This window comes from Equus przewalskii, chromosome 31 (genome assembly GCF_037783145.1).
Source record: "Equus przewalskii isolate Varuska chromosome 31, EquPr2, whole genome shotgun sequence".
Classification (NCBI taxonomy): Eukaryota; Metazoa; Chordata; class Mammalia; order Perissodactyla; family Equidae; genus Equus; species Equus przewalskii.
Window position 1 is genome coordinate 7,461,841 of NC_091861.1, and position 19,781 is coordinate 7,481,621.

A 19,781-nucleotide genomic window follows, 5' to 3' on the forward strand; every position below is an offset into this window, starting at 1 on the left:
AATTGTCTTTCATAACTTTGTGAACTAAAGTAGTTAACCATGTTTCCTTCTTTCTTTAGCTGCTTTCAGAATAACGTGGAAATCCATGTTGCACACATTCAGAGCGGCCTGAGCCAGATGGGGAACTTGCACGCCTTTGCAGCAAATAACACCAACAGAGACTGAGCAGAAGATTTAAGTACTCCACCTGCTTAGGACTTTGTTTTCGAGAAGTTCTTTTCCTTTATATAGGCTTCCAACACCAAATAACCCAACTGCTGGAAAATAAGGGAAATTTAAATCTCCAAATAAGGCATTTTAATATACTGTACTGCTTCTTAAACCAGCATTGCTGACCAGCATTATATTTATTTTTCTTTTATTATTCAGCTGCAGTAGCATTGCTTATGTTACATGTTTATTAGCAAGTGTTTTTAAACTGAATATGTCTGAACATAATATAATTTCATGGAAGAATATGTTGACCATTTTTTTAACATGCATGAATTCAGCCCAACACATACAGACAACTACTGCAATGGAGAACATGAAGAAACGTGGCCTTTGTGTGCGTACGTGTGGCAACGTGGAAATTCCATGTAGAAATTGACAACTCCGGTTCATTTAGTTGCTCACCATCTCAGTCTTCAAAAGATAACACCATGAGATATGGGAAGTCCTGGTTTTAAGGAAGCCACTGGAATGTAGATGGGAAATATGGACTTGACAAGTATATATGACATATACTTGCAATGTGACATGGTTCTGTAGATCATTTTATAATAATAAATATTTTAATTTATCATAATTTATAAAAGAAACCTTTGTTGTTTGTTGTAAAGAAAATGAAGGAGCAGGAAAAAAACATTACTGCAAAATGCTAAATTTCAGCAAGTGGATTTGGCATGTCTTTTCCCGTCAATTCAGGGCAAAAAGTGCTATTGTGAGATTTATTAAAAAAAAAAAAAGACTGATAACACACTATTTTCATATTTTTTGTTTATTTGCACAACTTTTGAACCAGATTACTGGTTAAAATCCAACAGTACACAATTTATAAAGTAAAAAGATTTTATAAGGATAACAAATATAATAACCAGTGCTATGAAATGCAGAATAAAGGTTTGTATTCGGTTGTGGGGTTTTTTTTGTTTTTGATTTTTGGTTTTTTTAAGGAAAACCCTGCCTAAAATGTTAATCTTGTAAAAAAAAAGTGTGTATTTGGAATTTTCTTTGTTTTAATGTAGAATATTATAAAGTCAAAATATAATAAATTGTTTTCAGATTTGGAGTTTAAGATATAGCTGTAGAAGTGGCTTTCTTTTAGATGTCTCATAAAATGAGGCTTTTTATATGTTAATGTATAATAAAACTGAAACAAGATTATTTTCCATTTGAAATTTTTGTATAGTTTAAAAATGCTTCCATATTCTTGGTTGGTATTGTGCCACTGCAAAACTTTAGCGCAGAGTTTATATTTAGCTAAACTGTTATGTTAATTAAGAAATGCATAAATCTTTTATTCTTAATATTTGTAATTTTAAATAAATTGATCTATGAAAATTAATAGTCTCCATTTTCTTTTAATTAATACAAGTTGATAGGTATTTCCTCTATTTAAAAAGTTTTAAAGAATTGTAATTTCCACTAAATTATATTTTTAGAGGGAAACAGCGCAGATTAATTGCCAAGTCATTTTGAATTACAATACCATCCACTATTATTTTAGGGAGGGTTTTTTTTTTTCCATCTGAGTAAATCACTGTGGAAAACACTAAGCAAGTAAGTGACTCGGCTTACTATAGACCTAGTGAAAGGCTGATTTTCATATATTCTGCCTAGAATTAGGTAAGCATTTTTTACATTTTTTCTTTTACATTTCGTAAGGCTTCCTTGTCAAACTTAAATTATACAGACCCCGTTTTGCACATGCAGTTGGCCCTCTGTATCCGCGGGTTCCGCATCCACAGATCGGATCAGGGACTGCATTCACGACACACGAGAGTTGAATCTGCGCATGCAGAGCCCGCTCATTCAGAGGGGGCCAGCAAAGGGACTGGAGCGTCTGCGCGGGGTCCTGGACCCCATCCCCGCTGGTACTGAGGGACAACTGTATTAATTAAGCACTCTGTGTCTTTCAGTGCCATCATGTGTTGACGGCAGTAACTGTGCCTAAGACTATTTGAATTTTACTTCTGTTTAAGGAAGAAGAAATCTATATAATTCAAAGTAGTCATTTTGGGTCAACTGTAACTTAATTTGAATGTTGCTGCCACTGCTTAACACATTTTTGGTGCTCTAAAGAAAGCTGTCAAAGCCAGACTGGGCAAAGAAACAAGCACATCATGTGTCATGTAGATTTGGTTCTGAATTACTTTTAGTTCCAAAAATCAGATTCACTTGCTACCAATGAGAATCTACCAAAAGATTTGCCTATTAAATTTTTTCTCTTGAATTCACACACCTTTCTCCTTTATCACCACTACTCTCATCTCAGCCCAGCTACCATCATCACTAGCCTGGAACAGCACAGTGGTCTCCTAACTTACCTCCCAGTACCCACTCGGCCCTCCTGAAATGCAGCCAGAGTGATATTCTTAAAATGCAGATTTGATCATGTTATCCCCGTCTAAAGTCTTATGGCTGTCAGGACAAATTCAGAACTCTTTTGCCCTGGGATAACATCTGCTGCCAATCCTCCTCTTTTTGCTGAGGAAGACTGGCCCTGAGCTAACATCCAAGCCTATCTTCCTCTACTTTATATGTGGGATGCCTACCACAGCATGGTTTGATAAACAGTGCCATGTCTGTACCCGGGATCCAAACTGGTGAACTCCGGGCCACTGAAGCTGAAGGTGTGAACTTTACTGTGCCACCAGCAGGCCCCCAGAACTCTTTACAAGACCTACAAAGCCACGCATGGTTTGGCCTCCCCTACCAATTTCTCCATCTTGCTCCTTACTCCACAGGGCCTTTGCACATGCAGTGCCCGCCGTATTCCCTCTCCTCTCCTCTTTGGTAACTCCTGATCATCCTACAGATCTTACCTTCAGCATCACTTTCTGGGGAAACTTTCCTGGACCACAACACATCTCCAGGTGCTCACCTACCTCTCCTTCCAGCAACTGTCACATCTACAATTTGGTATATCTTCTTTTGTTTCCATACTGCCTCTTGGCTCCATGAGGGGAGGGACCGTTTCTGGTTTTGCTCACCATTTTATTTCCAGGCCCTGATAAAGTGCCTGTTCATAGGCACCAGATAGTTGTGGAATGAACAAATAAGAGGTTCTAAAGAGCTCTGAGCAACATTAGCGTTCCTGGAATAAGAGTATGGTCTTCCATGGCGATTGCTTTGAAAGATGAGACAGTGCTCACCAGGAGGTAGAAACTCTGATTCGGGGGTGCCTTTAAACCCATCACACTATCATTAGTCCCCACTAAAAAGGCAAGACCAAAATCAAAGGCATTCTCTGGTGGTGGATAAATGGATGGACTGGGTTAGTCCTGGGTTTGAGTCCTGGCTGTCATTTACTAGCTGTGTGATTGTGAACCGCTGCTTAACTTTAGTTTGTTGATCTTTAAAATGATAATAGTCCCTACCTTCCACGGCAGGTGTGCAGATTCAACGTAAAATCCCTGTAACACAGAGGGCAGGGTCTCTTAAGAGTCTCAGAGAGGTGCAATCTACTGGTCTTAGAGGATCCCACAATTTTAAAATGTTAAAAATGTGACAAGATTTAAATACTTGTAGATTTTTAAATTGTTCACTGGGGAAAACAACACAACACAATATAAATGCAATAGTATAATTAATCAGCTAATTACAAGATTTACATTGAAACGGGATCCTTAGTGGACTGTAAGTTTAAAGTGTCCTGTGTCTTTCAGTCTTATGAATGTGTTTGTATCATTTCATTTGGCCATGTCACAAGTCTAAATGCGAACGAGGCTCTGACCGTGAGACCTCCTGGCCACGCCCACGGCAGGCCCTGAGCACAAGGCTTGGCACACAGTAAAAATGGTGACAGCTAATGCTGATCATGTCATTGTTGCTTTCAGTTTTCAAAGGTTCAGAAGTCAGGTCGCTACTCTGCGAGCCATTTGAATACCACCTCTGAAAGTTAGGAAACTGGCATGAATAATCTCCAAGACATTCAACACAGCTCCAACTCTTCTAGAACCATCAAGACGTGGGTCCTGGCCTCGCAGTGAGGCCCTCCCACAGGCAGATTACAAAGAAATCTCACCTACAAACAGTTTCCTTTCACCTCAGGAGTTTGAGAACCCTCAACACATCAAAACAATGTTTTATCTCAGGCCATTTTAGAAACAAATTTACATACCTTCTTAATGGATAAATTGAGAAAAAGAAGTCTCCTGAAACCAAAGGACTCGTAACTCAACTTTGACCAAGCCAAAGACAGGCTGTGAACCAACTTAAGTTTCTCAGCACAGTGGCCTGCTGCTACGATGATTACCAGCTATGAACAACATTTGCAGAAACGTGTTTCTTTTGAAATGTCGTTCACGGCCAGATAATACGTCCTGAGTAGTCATGGAATGAAGCACGGTGCCAAGTGCTGTAGGACAGAATTCATTTAATCAGATTTAACAGAGAAACATCTGTGGAGAACATTTAATAACCCACTCAAGTTGCACGGATGTACAGTAACAAGTGCTAAGGGGACTGCTGGGCGATTGAAGTAACAGGTACAAAATCAGGATCAGAGAAAGCTTCAGACTTCAGACAGAGAGAGGGCTCGAGTATTTTGAAAAAGAGAGGTATTCATTTGGTTCCAAAACTGAAAGCAAGTGGCTTTGAGACAGAGGCCCCTATTGGGGATGGGTGACCTTAAGATCTGCATAACTGTCCCGTGGGCTACGGATGTCGGTCATCTGGGAGAGTCACCAGGAGCTTTTTATAATTTGGTAGCCACTGGAGGCTATGACAGATTTCTCAACAGAGTAATTTTTTAAAAGTTAAGAAGCTAGAGGCATGGGGCTCTTGAAATAAATAATCTGGATGCACAGTCACTCGAGGTACGAAAGAGTGTAAAGATGACAGGCCAAACGTAAAACTAGTAAATCTTGGTGAGAAGATGAGGACTGAAGGAGATGGGTTAGACGGAGTTTAAGGTTAGAAGGTAAGCTTAAGCTTCCTCCACTTGGAGGAACCATGAGAAAAACAGCAGCTTGTCAAGCACAAAGGGAAACCGAGTCAAGATGAGGCATTCCTGTGAAGAAGATAATGGGTTCTGAAAAACTAGTCCAAAAAATGAGAACAGGACTAGCAAGAAAGAGTAGGGATGCAGGCCAAATCGGATGTGCAAATTTGGAGACAGGTAGGTAAAAACGAGTGCCAGAGCTCCTAGGGGGTGTGAGCTACAGAGAAAGAACTGGGCATGGGTAAATGTTCATAGGTGAAAGGGCAGGAAGCTTCGCAGGTGAGAGATGACTGTCAAAACCATCCGAAGGTTGACATGGATGTGTCCTTAACAAGGAAGCCAGAAAGAACAGGATCCTGCTGTGTCTCCCTGGCTGTCAGTCACAGCTCCTCTGAGCTGATCCTGAATTCTCCCAGAATCCTCAAGAGTTACCAAAGGCAGAAAAGATGTGTTCCTCCCAGGAGTCCAGCTTTGAACCAATGTCTTCAGAGAAAGAATAGGTTTCAAAATCCTGACCTTGGGAGCGAGAGTCAGAGATGCCCCCTCCAACCCGGCTGGGAGCCGGCAGGCAGCTCACGTCCACCTCGGAAGGCAGCGGGGGCTTCAAACATTTCTCTCCGGTGTCTGGAGCAGAGTGGTGGAGGGAAAGCCCGGGCCTGGCTGCCGGCTGAAAGGATTTCCCGCTCTGCCGCCGTGACTTGGCCCGCCTGTTCTGGAACCACACCTGGAAGAGGGGAGGGAGAAACTGCCTTGGGGTGGAGCCCTGGTGCTCCTCTCACCTTCATAGTTCACAGTCAGTTCCAGTTTCACACGCCCCGGCTCTGCTCCAGAACGGTACGGTTTCAAGAAAGCACTTGGGCTGAGGGTCAGAAGTTCAGGGCACCTGGCTTTCTCTGCCTCACCATCCCCAGGGGCACAACTGGAATAAGGCCTGGTTCTATCGAGGCATGTTAAGGGACATTTGTAATGAAAGATAGGGTCACAGAACTAGAAGCACTTAGAATGTGAGGGGAAAATGCTACCATGCTGAAAGATGGCAGGCGTCAAAATTAGTGTGAAAACCGGTTTTTGAACGTGTACTGCCTTGTCAGATTAATCCAGGAGGTGTTTTGCTCAGTGGACTTCACCTCTGTGAATAAATTTTTCTGCTATTTCCCCACAAATACTGAGGGCGTCTTGCTTAGGAAGCCTCTGGGCCGGCTGTGGAGACTGACAGATGTCTTCCCCAGGGATGCAGAAGAAGAAGTCCACTTTGATGGGGTGGTAAAATGAAGGCTCCTCCCTAAAACTGCGCTGGGACACAGACCAAGGTGCCGCAGACTCCCAGGGGAACACGCCGGCGGCTTACCACCACCGAGCTCCAGGATTCTGATTTAAATTACTTTAGGCAACACACGCGCCTCGCACTAGATTTTTCAAACTGTGACAAGAAACTCCGTGTGTTTCAGGCTTTACCCCAAGATGCTACATCCTTTCCAACCAAAATTCCAGACCCAAAACCTGCCAAGACAGGGGCCTGGGGCCCAGGGGGCGCTCGGTGAGGGAGCCCGGCCCGGCCTCAGCTACCATTCTCAGGCCAGGGGAAGACACCAGCGGCGCCTCCGCCGTCTCTGCTTCCTGGATAAGGGAAAACTGTGAAAATGCTTCCTGTCACTCTCCTGCAGAGGATGCACTTCCAGACTGTTTCAAGGGACCAGCGAACCTCCCCAAGGGGCCCTTACACTTAACCGAGAGAGTCGAAGTCACTGAGTGCGTGCCTGAGTTGTTTCATGTCAGCACCATCACTCTATGCACCAGGGACTGACACCCCCTCAATTTTACAGCCCAGGACCCTGAGGCTCCAGGGCGGTGACTTGCCCAACGTCAGGCAAGTAGGGGCGCCGGCTGTCGCCCTGGGGATCCCTGCCAGGGCCCCCGGCGCCTCCGTCCCGGGGCGCACAGGGGAGCGCGCCGGGCGGGACTCACCTGGATCCGGGACTCGGGGAGCAGGGTGAGCGCGGCCAGGCGCTCGCGCAGGTGGATGTCGGGGTACATGGTCCGGCGGAAGACGAGCTCCAGCAGCCGCAGCTGCTCGGGGCTGAACGACGTGCGCTTGCGGCGCTGCGGCGCCGACGGGGCGGCCGTGCCTTTGGGGGGCGCAGGCGGGCCCAGGCCGGCGGGGGGCGGCGCGGCTGGCCCGGGACCCCTCCCGAGAAAGCCCGCGAAGGCGGCTGGGGCGCGGCACTCGGGGCCGGGGCCGGGGCCGGGGGGCGGCGCGGGGAGCAGGGCGGCGGCGGGGCTCGGGGGCGGCGGGAGCGCCCCGCCGGCGCGCGCGGGCCGGTACGCGTGGACCCCGGCGCGCGCCCCAAACTGGAGCTGGCTGGGCTCCGCTGCGGCCATCGCTGCCGAGCCCCTGCGTCGCCGGGAGGGGCGCGGGCTCGGTTATACCGACCCGGGGCCGAGGGAGGGGGCCGGGCGGCGGCGCGATCAAAGCGGGGGACGGGAGGAGGCCCGTGTCTCTTGGGGTGCGAGCCCGCCCCCAGCCTCGCCAGACGCCGGTGGGCCATAATCGCTTCCGCCGACCGTGGGACGCAGGAGGGAGGCGCGAACTTGGGCCCGGGTCCCCCACCCCCATCCCCATCCCCACCCCCCCTCCCCGGGCCATCCGCCCGCCGGTCCCGCCACCGCAATCCACATCTCGGAGGAAGGCTTGCTCGGGGAGGGGCTGCCCCGACCGAGGGGCCCGCGTGCTCGGGCGGAGCGCGGACACACCGCCCTCCTCTGCGGTCCGTGCGCCCACTCGGGGCGGCGTGGGCCTGGGGCCGCCGATCTCCCGCATGACCAGGCCAGGGAACCTACCCGCGGTCGCGCCTATGGTCATTAAAGGTGTTTGTTTATCCCCCCCTGCTATGTGCTAGACCCTGTACCAGGCTGGTCAAACAGCCCAGCCCTGCTCTCCGCCAGCCTCCCTAACACATCCTGAATCAGAGGAGGGAGGCAGATAAGGGGACCTCAAAGGCAGGCGGTAAACTGATCCTGAGGAAGCGGGTGGGGGTGCGGACGCTTTCATCCGGAATGTCCGCGCGGGCCCAGAATAACAGGCGCTGAGGCAGGCAGGGTTGAAAATGTGTCCACGTCCAGCAGACGCCGCCTCTGGCCTTTCTACAGATACCGAAGGATGCTCAAGCCCCGTCTAGCTGGAAGGGAGGAGATGAGACGGGCTCCGTGAAGTTTCTGCTCCCTCTGGCCTCTGCCCTCTGCCCTTTGGGCCGCCTTTAAGGTTCCCGTTTTATCCTGGTTTGTGTTGTGGTTCTGGGTTATGTATCTGCTTCCCCTCCTGGATTATAAAGTCGTAGGGAGCAGGAACCCATTTCTCTCATTCCAGGTCCATCTCCTATGAATAAGGCACCGTGCTGGACCCTCAGTGAACGTCTGTTGAATTGGATGTCACTGAATTCACTTTATAGAAAGAGAAACTCTTGGTCCAGTGTGGGGACTGCTCCACCACAGGGCACGTCCTCAGCAGGCCCAGGTCTTCTTGCTCTCAGACCCGGAGCCCTGATGTCGGCAGGACCATTCACTGACACTGAGTGAGTGTCGTTGACTCAAAGGCGGCTCTCTGTTGGGAGGGCCTTGCAGGGGACAGCCCCTGTCCTGTCGCTGTCCATTCTAGAACGCTACAAGACAACCTCAGGAAGAGCCCAGATATTTTCCTCCTGAGCAGACTTCCCAGCTGTCAAAGCAGGAAGGATTCTCAGGGCTGCTGCAAGGAGTCCTGTGCTTGACTGTCTCCTAGTTGGGGTGGGGATGGGGGTGTCAGGGACTGTGTTCCAGACCCCCTGCTCCGCTCCTGTGGCTCTCACAGGCAGCCTGACAATACTCACAGCTTCCTCCCCCATCATCTACTCCCACCCCCAGCCCTCCACTTCCCACCCTCCTCCCTTTCCCCCTTATTCCTTAGCCTGTCATTGGGGTTTTCAGGTAGAGGATGTTGGAATGGGAGGTCAGACCCTCTGTTTTTCTGCGCTCATTCTTTCTTTCATTAACTCAAAAACCATTTATGAAGCGCCACTGTGTGCTAGGCCGTGCTTTATGTGTGTTCCTATGAACTAGGTATTCCTGTCCCAGTTTGACAGATCAGGAAATACTCGCCAATCTAGACACAGCCCAAATGACTCCAGAGCCACTGTGCCAAGCTGGCCCCCAGACGTTGGCCTCCAGACATGCTCCAGTGCTCGATGCTGAGCCCCCTGCCACCCGCAGGAGGTGGGCAGTCTTCGGGGTCGTTGCCTTTCAGGTACAGGGAGCTCATTCGGTTCCCAGTCGCAGGTAGTGGTCATGATGCCAGATGGATGCAGACCAAGTTCCGTCCATGTGGCTGTGGGGATCAGAGGCCCAACCTCAGGAGGAAGCCAGAGCAGAGGCTTAGCAGCGGGAGATGTCCTGGCAACCCAGAAACTCTGCCCAGGGATCAAGAGTCCTAGAAAGTCCCCGGCTGTGTGGAAATTCCCCAGTCCTCTGTGCACGCCTGGTTCCTCTGCTGCTTTCTGCTCCCTAACAGGGCGCCCAGGCCGCCTGCTTGGCAGGGGCTGGGAAGATGGCCCTGGGGGACAGAGTGCCTGGCCCTGAATGGAAACTGGCGATGGTTTCATGAAGCCATCTAAACATGTAAGAGTCTGTTCTGTCTTTCAAACTGGTGGTAAGAAACTCCAGCATTCAACCTGCGGCTCAGGAACCCTCAGGAAACAGGCTTTATCTTCTCATGACTTTTCCTGAGGGTTTGTGTGGTGTTATACTCTCCCGTGTTGAAATAAGATTTCAGACTTCCCTCCTCTCCTCCTTTTGCTCTCAAATGAAGTTTTGATTGTGTGTGCTTGTATAGACGTAAAAAATAACCTCGGTGAGGGCTCAGGGGAAACCCGGGCTGGGAACTGGAGGTGAAGGGTTAGAGACTGAGACCTTACTATATACCCTTCGGTGCCGCTTTATTATTTTTTTAATCATGTGCATGTATTCTTGTTATAAGTACATGTTTAAAACCTAGAGTTTTTGTGTTTTTTTCTCCCCAAATCCCCCAGTACATAGTTGTATATTTCAGTTGTGGGTCCTTCTAGTTGTGGCATGTGGGACGCTGCCTCAATGTGGCCTGATGAGCAGTGCCATGTCTGCGCCCAGGATCCGAACCGGCAAAACCCTGGGCCACTGAAGCAGAGCATGTGAACTTAACCACTCGGCCACAAGGCTGGCCTCTAAAACCTAATTTTTTTGACAACTGAATGTTATCTGGTGTTCTGAGTTGGATCCTGGACAAGAAAAAGGGGGAAAACTGTGAAATCCAGCTTTTTAAAAAAAACTAATTTTAAGCAACTGAAGCAGAGGATGCAATGTCAGGGGTCTGGAAAGAGATGTTACTTCACATGGGACTGGACTTGCCCAGTCTCTTGGGATTTTCACTGACTGGAGATAGCAATGTGCCATCTTCTACAGGGTCCCTACAGAAGCTCCAAGGTGTGCATTCACTCAAAATTTTTTTCTACTTCTGCTTGACAGACACCTCTAAAATCATACGTGGCTTTTGGTAAATCCAATTTCTAGATTCCTGACTCAGTTCCCCTGCTGCGGACACACAGTCAACATCTGTGAATCCTTCTGCCCTCATTTCCCCAAATGGCAAGGGCCCGATCCTTGGCAATATCTTAAAAAATGATTACCGCAAGTTATTTTCCCCCAAATAGATAATCTGTGAAATTTAAGTACATTTTAAATAGGCTCCATAAAGAACTTTCTCCTCCAGAGGCAAGTCAGTGGATCAGTTTCAGAAGAGCAAAGCGAAGTCCGGGGGTAGCGGAAGGCAACAACCACTGGGATCAGGGTGCATCCCCCTTCCCAGCACCTGGGCTTGGCTCACCCACTTGATCTGCTGAGAACTTTGCCCGTTATTTATTTATTTGTTCTGTCAGTAACATCTATTGAAACAGACACGAAGGACGCAAGGTGAAACAGAAGCCAGTCCTGAGAGAGACTTCCTGCGTGGTGGGGGAAGGCCGGTAAACACAAAGACACAGTAGAAAAGCTGTAAGTTAAAAAATCGTCATCTGGAGCAGCCCAGGCTGGGGAGGATGGAGTCCTTGGGGTCACCGTGCTGTTCTGCATCCTCGACATTTCCCACCACGGTGCCTGTCACTGACCCCCCCAAAAAATATCACAGAGGCCTGCCTTTCCTCCCCAAGTGCTAAGTACTCTCTTCCCGGCCCTCTTTGTTGTTCAAGTCGGGCCTCTGCGCAGCCCTGAGACGCGGCTCCGGAGCCCTGGTGTTTATTAGAGAGAGAATCAGGAACAGGCGGCCAACGGGAGTCGACGGCTCTGCCCCCACCTCGAGATCCGGCTTTGATCCTGGCCCCGCTTTGATTTCATCTCCTCTGCTGCCCCGGCCAGTTTCGGAAGGTTATTTCAGAGCCAGTGGCTACAAGAAACCGAGAGACGGCACCCCCAAAAGGGATTAATGGCCAGGAAAGTGGTAAAATGTTAAGAAGCTTTTCCTGTTGTTTGGTTGGCGCCATATAAATTCAAGTAAACACGAAATAGATTTTGAACCCACTGTGTTGAGTTTTTTTAAATGAGGATTCCTTTCTCTCTTTCAGTTATTTCTACCCAAAGCCGCTGAGTAGGAAGGTCCCCCGTCTGTCAGGACCCCATTCACACAGCTGACCAATAAGGTTCAAAGAACACTGCAGCCTCCCAGAAAGGAAACCATAAACTTTCCTAGCTTATGGTCCACACACTGGACAGGGAGAATGAGCAGAATATTTGTCCTCACACCCATTTCTCTCACATTTCTTTCTGCAGCGTGCCTATTGAAAATTTTAAATGGGGCTGATGCGACCCAAGCAGCTGAATTTTTTTTATTTTGTTTTAATTGATTTAAATTTAAATAGCCACATGTGGCTAGTGGCTACCATACTTAACAGCACGGCTCTATATCATTGTCCAGCAAATAATTTCTTTTCCTTTTTCTTTTCTTTTCTTTCTTTCTTCTCCTTTTTTTTTGGTGAGGAAGATTGTCGCTGAGCTAACATCTGTGCCAGTCTTCCTCTATTTTGTATGTGGGATGCCGACACAGCGTGGCTTGATGAGCAGTGTGTAGGTCCACACCCAGGATCTGAACCTGCAAACCCAGGCCTGCCAAGTGGAATGCACAAGCTTAACCACTACACCACCGGGCTGACACCCCAGCAAATCATTTCTTTGATGATTTTTTTATATGTAGATACAAAGAGGTATTTAGTTGGTGCAAAATTATACGCTAGATCTGAATTCTAGACTCTCATTTTTGTTGTTTAAACAGAACTCTGGATCATCAAAATGATTCCTTCATTTTCAAACCAGATGGTCTCATATAGATTTAGCTGAACGGTGCGTTAAATATTACTGTAGCAGGGCCGGCCCGGTGGCACAGCGGTAAAGTGCACACGTTCTGCTTCGGCGGCTGGGGATTCACCAGCCTGGATCCTGGGTGCGGACATGGCACTGCTTATCAAGCCATGCTGTGGCAGGTGTCCCACATATAAAGTAGAGGAAGATGGGCACGGATGTTAGCTCAGGGCCAGTCTCCCTCAGCAAAAATAGGGGGATTGGCAGCAGAGGTTAGCTCAGGGCTAATCTTCCTCAAAAAAAAAACAATTGAATTAAATATTACTGTAGCATTCATCTATGGTCTTTCTTCAAAAGTAACAATGTGAGGGCACTTGCTGGTAAAAGGTTTATGATACTACAAGTTTCTTTAACTTTATCATTTGACTTAAACCACATTTTGATGATTTTTTTTTTTTTAAAGATTTTATTTTTTTCTTTTTTCTCCCCAAAGCCCCCCAGTACATAGTTGTATATTCTTTGTTGTGGGTCCCTCTAGTTGTGGCATGTGGGATGCCGCCTCAGCGTGGTCTGATGAGCAGTGCCATGTCCGCGCCCAGGATTCGAACCAACGAAACACTGGGCCGCCTGCAGTGGAGCGCGCGAACTTAACCACTCGGCCACAGGGCCAGCCCCCCACATTTTGATGATTTTGTTCTCTTCTAACCATATAAGGAAACTGCAGAAGCTCTCTGACTCTCTCTGTGGGATGTAACATGGTATTGGATGTGTGCATATCACGCATCTTGCATGAGGTCACAGTGAACAGGGACAAGCAAAGAGAGAGCCTTCAGGAGAACACAGGATCTGCCAATACCTGTCTTCTCTTGTGCCCAAATAATTTATTAAAGTGTTAGCAGACACCCAGAGTGACCTAAGATGAGTTCTAGACTCTGCGTCCCGGCCAGCATGGATGGGTGTGTATTTCCAAAATACTGCCTTTTACTGGATACCACAACAGCTGGGAGACATCTGTGCGGGGAAAATGCCACCCTAAGTCGGTCCAATCAAACACAGATTCTTGGTGGATATAGGGTAAAATAAGGCACTTTCAGGTAGATTCCAGTGCCTTTGAGTGTGGACCAGGAAGGGTGGTTCTAAATAAACGGTTCACTCCTTCCGGCCTTGGGCATTGAGCTCTCACGGTCCCCTGAACTTCCGGTACTCGTTTGGATGGAAGAGGAAATAACACTGGCCGCCTCGGCTTTCAACTGCGCTCACGTGCTCCGAGCGCCAGCCCACCCCGTGCTGCGTGGCCGGGAGAATCTCCTTCCTGCTGGGCCTTCGGTTCAGCAGCCCCCCGCTTCTTGGGCGAGTGACCACCCGCGTTAATGAAGCCGATTCCACGCAGCTGCCCCACCGCCTAGCTGTAGACCCAGGCTCAGCCCACTCCCACGTATTGCCCCAAACATGCTTTCCTTTGGGTTTATCCCTTGTACAAACAGTGCCAAAGAGGGCCCTGCTTTTAATTTGGTTGTTTATTCTGGCATTATTTAAACTCAGATTTAGATTTTGGACTCTACACACCATTTCCCACTAAAAGGAAAAAAAAAAAATGCTCCTTTGAGAAATAGTTCATTCCAGCCTGGACAGCAAATGTATGAGTCTGGAATATTTAGACATATCTGAAAATGACAAAACTATTAAACGCTATTGAGGAAGTACTCTCAAGAAATCACTTGAAGAGGCTCCCACTAACCAAACATAGGACAATTTGAGCATCAATAAGAATGATAAAAGCAATAGATCGAAACACACCAATTATGTTAAAATCCATTGTTTCGTAATGATCATGAAACCCAAAACTGGTCACCTTTGGAGGGTTCTAGGGAAGAAACCCTTTATTCTGAAATCTGGTAAACGAAGAGAAGCAAGTGTATATCCTGCCTTTTCTGTGTGACTCTAACTCAAGGAAACAAACTATTGATAAGGAAAAGTTTCTCCTTACGGAGGCGTTCTGCGGGTGAGTGAAGAAGGAATGACAGAGTCAGGCTGTCCCCAGTTTGCAGCCTCTGAGGAAATATCAGCCTAAGCAAAGATCCTGGTGGCTGCCACGTCTCTTCCACATCACCCTCTGTGAGTCATTCTCACCAAAATAGAGAACCAGAATCGAATCCAGCCATTAGCGCTCACCACCAGTTCGAAAAGGTACAGGGAACAGCAACAGGTCACACACCAGCACCCGGATGCAATCAACAAAACCCAGACTGTGGGAAATTCTACAGGAAAACAGCCAGCTGCTTCCTCAAATAAACTGCGGAGAGAGAGAAAACCTATAGACTGAAAGAGACCACAGACGCGTGTCACCCCGATGCAACGCTTGGATCCTGACACGAACAAATTCTCCATAAAAATTCATCTCCAAGGCAATTTGGGATATTTAAACAGATATGAGATAATATTAGGGAACTGTGGTTAATATTCTTTTAGTTATGATAGTGATGTTGTGTTATATTTTTTTTAAAGACATTGTCTTTTAGAGATACATGGAAATATTGGCAGATGAAATAAGATGTTTGGGATTTGCTTCAAAATAATCCAGTTTGGGGGTGGGGGCAGAATGGGGAAATACAGAAGCAGCAAGATTGGGTATGAATTGGTAACAGCTGGAGCTGGGTCGTGATCGTTCACCATACTATTCTCTCTACTTTTGTGTATGTTAGAGATTTTTCCAGAATAAAAGTTAAAAAAAAAAAAAAAAGCAATAGGCGATATCTTTGAAAGAAGTGGAAGACGCTGTGCATGAGAACAGAAACAGCACTTTGGGAAGGTGGCGTCTGCGGGCCTGGGCTGGAACTGGCCTTGTGAACCCCGAGGAGAGAAGAGCCGGCCTCCGTCACTCGGTTTGCAGCTGGGGGCTGGAGGAGGGCAGTGCAGGAACTGAGCGTGATCGGTAGCTGGGTGTTTCCTCCGGGGAGTCTGCCACAAGCCAGGCCGCACAAATCACAGCCACCAAGTCAGTGCAGTCGGCCCTCGGGATCCGCGGGTTTCAACCAACCGCGGGTGCAAATTCCGCGCATACGGAGGACCGACTCAATTCATTGCACTAGGCCGTTTTATATAAGGGGCTTGAGCATCCGCGGATTTTGGTATCCGCGGCAGTTCCTGGAACCAATCCCCCGGAGACACGGGGCACGACTGTATCTACTGCGCCCCACACAACGCCCGGCATTGCTCGGTGCCTGGGAGGACGCACGGGTGAAGGGGGAGAGGGGGGCTGGGCTTGGCGTGCGCAGGGACGCCTCCTGGGTGAAGGCGGGCCGGGCTGAGCCTGGCAGGGAGGCAGGGTTTAGGCAGGTTTTAAGAAGGACATTGGGAGAAGAGCCTATGAACAAAGATATAAACGCAGGAGCATGCAAGGCCTGTCCGAGAGGCAGCGCAGGGGATACTTGGGGCCCCGCAGGGGCTGAACTCCATCCCCAGCTCCGGGCGTTAGCCGGGGGCAGGGACCGCGAGGGCCAAGGCCTCCAGAGGGGGATCTGGCACCCCAAAAGAAGGAAAATCAGCGTTCTTATTACCCTGCTCTTGGGGATCTTTCCTTCTGCAAACAATCCTTCACCCCGAGGTCCTTTTCATTCGCGCCCCCTCCGCTCCCTGTGCTGTGCAGGTTTCTGGGGGCTCTGGGCTGAGTTCTGGGGCGCCTTGAGAACTGTGTCTTGTCTGTTGTTTTGTTCCCCCCCAGATACAGACGTGCTAGAAGTCGTGTCAGCAGAGGTGATAAAGAGCCAGACAGACGGCCAGCTTAGAACTGTTCCTTTCAAAGTCCGAGAGACTCTGCTGTTGCAACCACAGCCCTAAAAATGACCGTGAGTGGGTTTAAGTAACACGCCCACTTCGGGGTGAGCCCCACCCCTGCCTGAGACGCTGGGCGCATCCGCGGGGGCAGCCCTCTCTGGCGGCCGGTGAGCTTGGGGCGCGTGCGCCGCTGGGGGCGCCGAGTCCCGCCTCCTCCGCGCTTGGACCTGGGCCCCTGGGCAGGACCTGGGCCCCTGGGCAGGACCTGGGCAAAGGCGCCAGGAGGCCTCTCCTGGGCTGCTGAGCTGAGGAGCCCACCCCAGAACTCTCCAGAATAAGGAAGAGCGCCTTTGGTTCACAGCAGCAAGCCCTCCACGTTGCCTCTTTAAGCCTAAGGGAGAGTGTGCCAGGCTCTGCCCAGCCTGGAGGTCCATGCATGGCCCTCCCTCGGCGCCCGGCCTTTGCACATGTGACTTTCCGAGCTCTTCTTTCCTGTGGGTGCGAGGGGTGAGGCTGACGGGGCAGGAAACAGGCCCAGGAGGCCAGAGGCGGCTGGAATCAGAGCCCTGCTGACCGGATGCGGGGCACGTGCCCCCCCTGCTCTGCCTTCCGGCCATCCCTCCTCACCTCTACAATCCACGAGGCCATCCTGGATCCTTCTCCAGGGTGCCTTGTTCCTCCTCCTGCTACTGGCTCCAAATCCCCCCACCTCGCAGGATCGGGTCCTCGTTCCCCCTGGAAACCGCAGGGTCCTATCGCAGGGCCTGCCCGCAGCCGCCACCTTGCAGGTCCTCGGCTAGTTATGTGATGCTCTCCGGTCATTTCGCGTGAGTCCTGGTTTCTGCAGAAATCAAATATAAGCCACAGGGAAAAAAAGACCCATAAATAAATCTATCTGAGGGCACCCACTCTCAACCCTTTCGTGTAAAAACATTACTATGTATTTACATGTGCTTGTGGATCCACACATACATGTACGTGTGTGTTATATATATAAAAATATATAAATATAAATTAAGTATATAGAGAACATATAAGTTTCATGTATAGTTTTTTTGTAGACTAATCTTGTTTCCCTAACCTGAATACAATTTCTTTGTGGGCATGAAAGTATAATATTCTTTTGTCCCCTATGTAGCTAGCACACTATAAAATCGGTCCCATAATAGGTTCTCAATACGTATTTGATTGATTCATTGAAAGAAATCTCAGAGCTCACTGCTGAGAATCAAGGCTGCCCGGGGAGAGAAGCCCAAGGCGCCCTGCGCTACATACTGATCTGTCTCATCCCCCGGGAAGCATAGAACTCCTGACATGATCTCACCTGATTCCTCTCCAAAGGTATAGGACCACCCGATAACCAGACCCCACCTGCACTGATATCATTTTAATGACTTTTTTTACATGATCTTTCCTTTGTCCAGTAAAAAATAACTCACATACCTATGCCTTATAAATTTAGCCCTACCCTCAACCCATATTTGCAGCTCTTACTGCCCACGGGTCCCGTCCCCATGCCTGCAGCTCTTACTCCCCATGGGTCCTGACCCCACACTACTCCATGCTATTCTCTGAATAAAAGAGCACTACTGCCAGACCTTGAGAGTCCAAGAAATCTTTCTTTCGACTCCTTGGCTCGCCGAGCCTGCATCACTCACAATCCAAAATCTGTGTGGATGCCCATCTGTGTGGGGACGGAGTTGAAGGGGGAGAGGGCCTTCCACACTTTACCTTACATGCGTTTAAAGTAACTGTATTTATTGTGCAGCAGCCATTCTTAACCTCTTGTCCTCTTCCCTGTGTCCAGGTTTGGACAGGTGCTCGGGAGCTGCCCAGGATGCCCTGTGGGGATGCTCCAGTTCTGGGAAGACCCTGCTCTCCTGGAGCCAGCCCTGCTTAGAAAGCATCTGACACTGGCTCTGCGGGTGGGAGAAGAATGTAATTTAGTTCCTCCAAGAAGGGCCGGAGTGAGATCTGGTCTGAGTTGGCGCCCTGGAGACGGCCTTTGTCTTGACTCAAAGGTTGAAAGCCTTTAGGTCAGGAGAGGATCAGAGACTTGGCGCGCCTCTGCGTCCTGGCACGTCCAGAAGGAGAAGGAAATGAGTGGAGAGCAGGGCTGGAGGACGAGGGTGCATCTCCTGCCTGGGGGGTCGTGAGGCGCTTTGAGCCTGAGGGCTGAAGGGGTGGCACCTGCCAGGGCTGGGATGAGGAGGGGCTGGCTGAGGCTGTTGGGGGAGCATCCATCTCAGACCCTACCAGGCCTCTCCCTGTTTGAGCCCCACCGCTTCTCCTCACGGCAGCAGTCTGTTCAGGTATGACACTGACCTGTGCCTGGTGTCAGTTCACAGCCTACAGCCAGACAGGGACAACCTTCCCCCGACACGCAGCCCCAGCAGAGTGACTCTCCCTTCCTCCCACGCCGTCGCCAAAGCTCCTGACCTGAGCTAGATGGCTTGGGGTTCTGTCCCGTGCAGAAGTGTGGGTGTGGGCACCCAGAGGGGGGCCTTGACCCTGACACCAGGTAGGGTCTTCAGCGGGGCACTCCCAGCCCTCCTGTCTGTGGACCCATCTCACTTGCTGCGGGTCCTTGTAACTGTCTGCCTTCCCTGAGAGACTGTCAGAAGCTGGGTCTAACTCGTTCTCCACTCCCCAACACCAGCTCAATGAGCACTTCATGAAGATAAACAGGTACTACAGGAGGTCGCGTGTCCCCTCTCTGGATCAAGCCTCCAGCATCAGGAAGGGTGCAGACTCTTGCATTTGTCTTCACCGAGTCCGTTATCAGTTGTGGGACCTTGCGCAAACCTCTTCACCACTCTGAGCTTTGGTCTTCTCATCTGCAAATCGCGCCTTCGAGGAGCAGAGGAGCTCACCTGCGGGCGGGCTTCCCAGGTGGATCGCCCAGGCCAGTGGAAGCCGTGGCTAAGGGGTGTGGTGCGCACCCTGCGTGGTGACGAACACGCGACAGGACACGGCCACCGAAGCACCTGGATCTCCCCGCATTGTTGGCGGCGTTGCGGGCTGTGAGGCGCAGGGACCGTGGCGCTCCCTTCGGCGCTGCCCACGCGCCCTCCTGGCTGGCGGCGCCCGCACGGCCCGCCTGGCACGTCTCAGGCCCTGCTTTGCAAAGCGGTGTTTTCTCAGGTGTGTTCATCTGGGCTCCCACCTGGCCTGTGAGCTCCTGGTGGGCAGGGCCCAGGAGGATGCCGAGCTCCGGGCCAGCTCGGATGGGGGCTGCGCGGGCCGCGGTGGTACAGGAAGCCCCGTGCGCTCTTCAGGGCGCAGGGAGGGAGCACAGAGCCCACGCAAGGCGCGGGGACACGAGTCCATGCGGGAACAACTGTCTGGTTCGCCATCTCTTTCTGGAAGACTTGGGTTTTTTTTTTTTTTTTTTGTTTTTTTTTTTTGAGCCCCTTCAGGTTTCCGTCAGCTCATTTATCTCCAGAGGAACTGGAGGGCTGGGGGTGGGGTGGGGGGGAGGGGGGCCACTGACAGCTTCTCCCAGAGCCTC

The 19,781-nt window shown here is 49.9% G+C and overlaps 2 protein-coding genes across 6 annotated transcripts in view; one reads left to right on the plus strand and one right to left on the minus strand.

The window, feature by feature from the left end:
- LIN9 (lin-9 DREAM MuvB core complex component) overlaps positions 1 to 1,546 on the plus strand; it is a 94,378-nt gene extending 92,832 nt beyond the window's left edge. For all 5 annotated transcript variants that reach the window (XM_070602662.1, XM_070602664.1, XM_070602665.1 and 2 more), the window contains one exon: positions 60 to 1,546. In XM_070602662.1, the coding sequence (XP_070458763.1) occupies positions 60 to 165 (106 nt within the window). In that variant the 3' untranslated portion in view covers positions 166 to 1,546. The remainder of the gene's footprint in view (positions 1 to 59) is intronic.
- Positions 1,547 to 4,589: 3,043 nt separating this feature from the next.
- Positions 4,590 to 7,525, minus strand: MIXL1 (Mix paired-like homeobox). The gene is made up of 2 exons (XM_070602001.1): positions 7,112 to 7,525; positions 4,590 to 5,870 (listed from the first exon to the last, which is right to left on the minus strand). Exons 1-2 carry the CDS (start codon positions 7,523 to 7,525, stop codon positions 5,568 to 5,570), a joined length of 717 nt encoding a protein of 238 aa, XP_070458102.1. The 3' UTR covers positions 4,590 to 5,567.
- Positions 7,526 to 19,781: the final 12,256 nt, after the last annotated feature.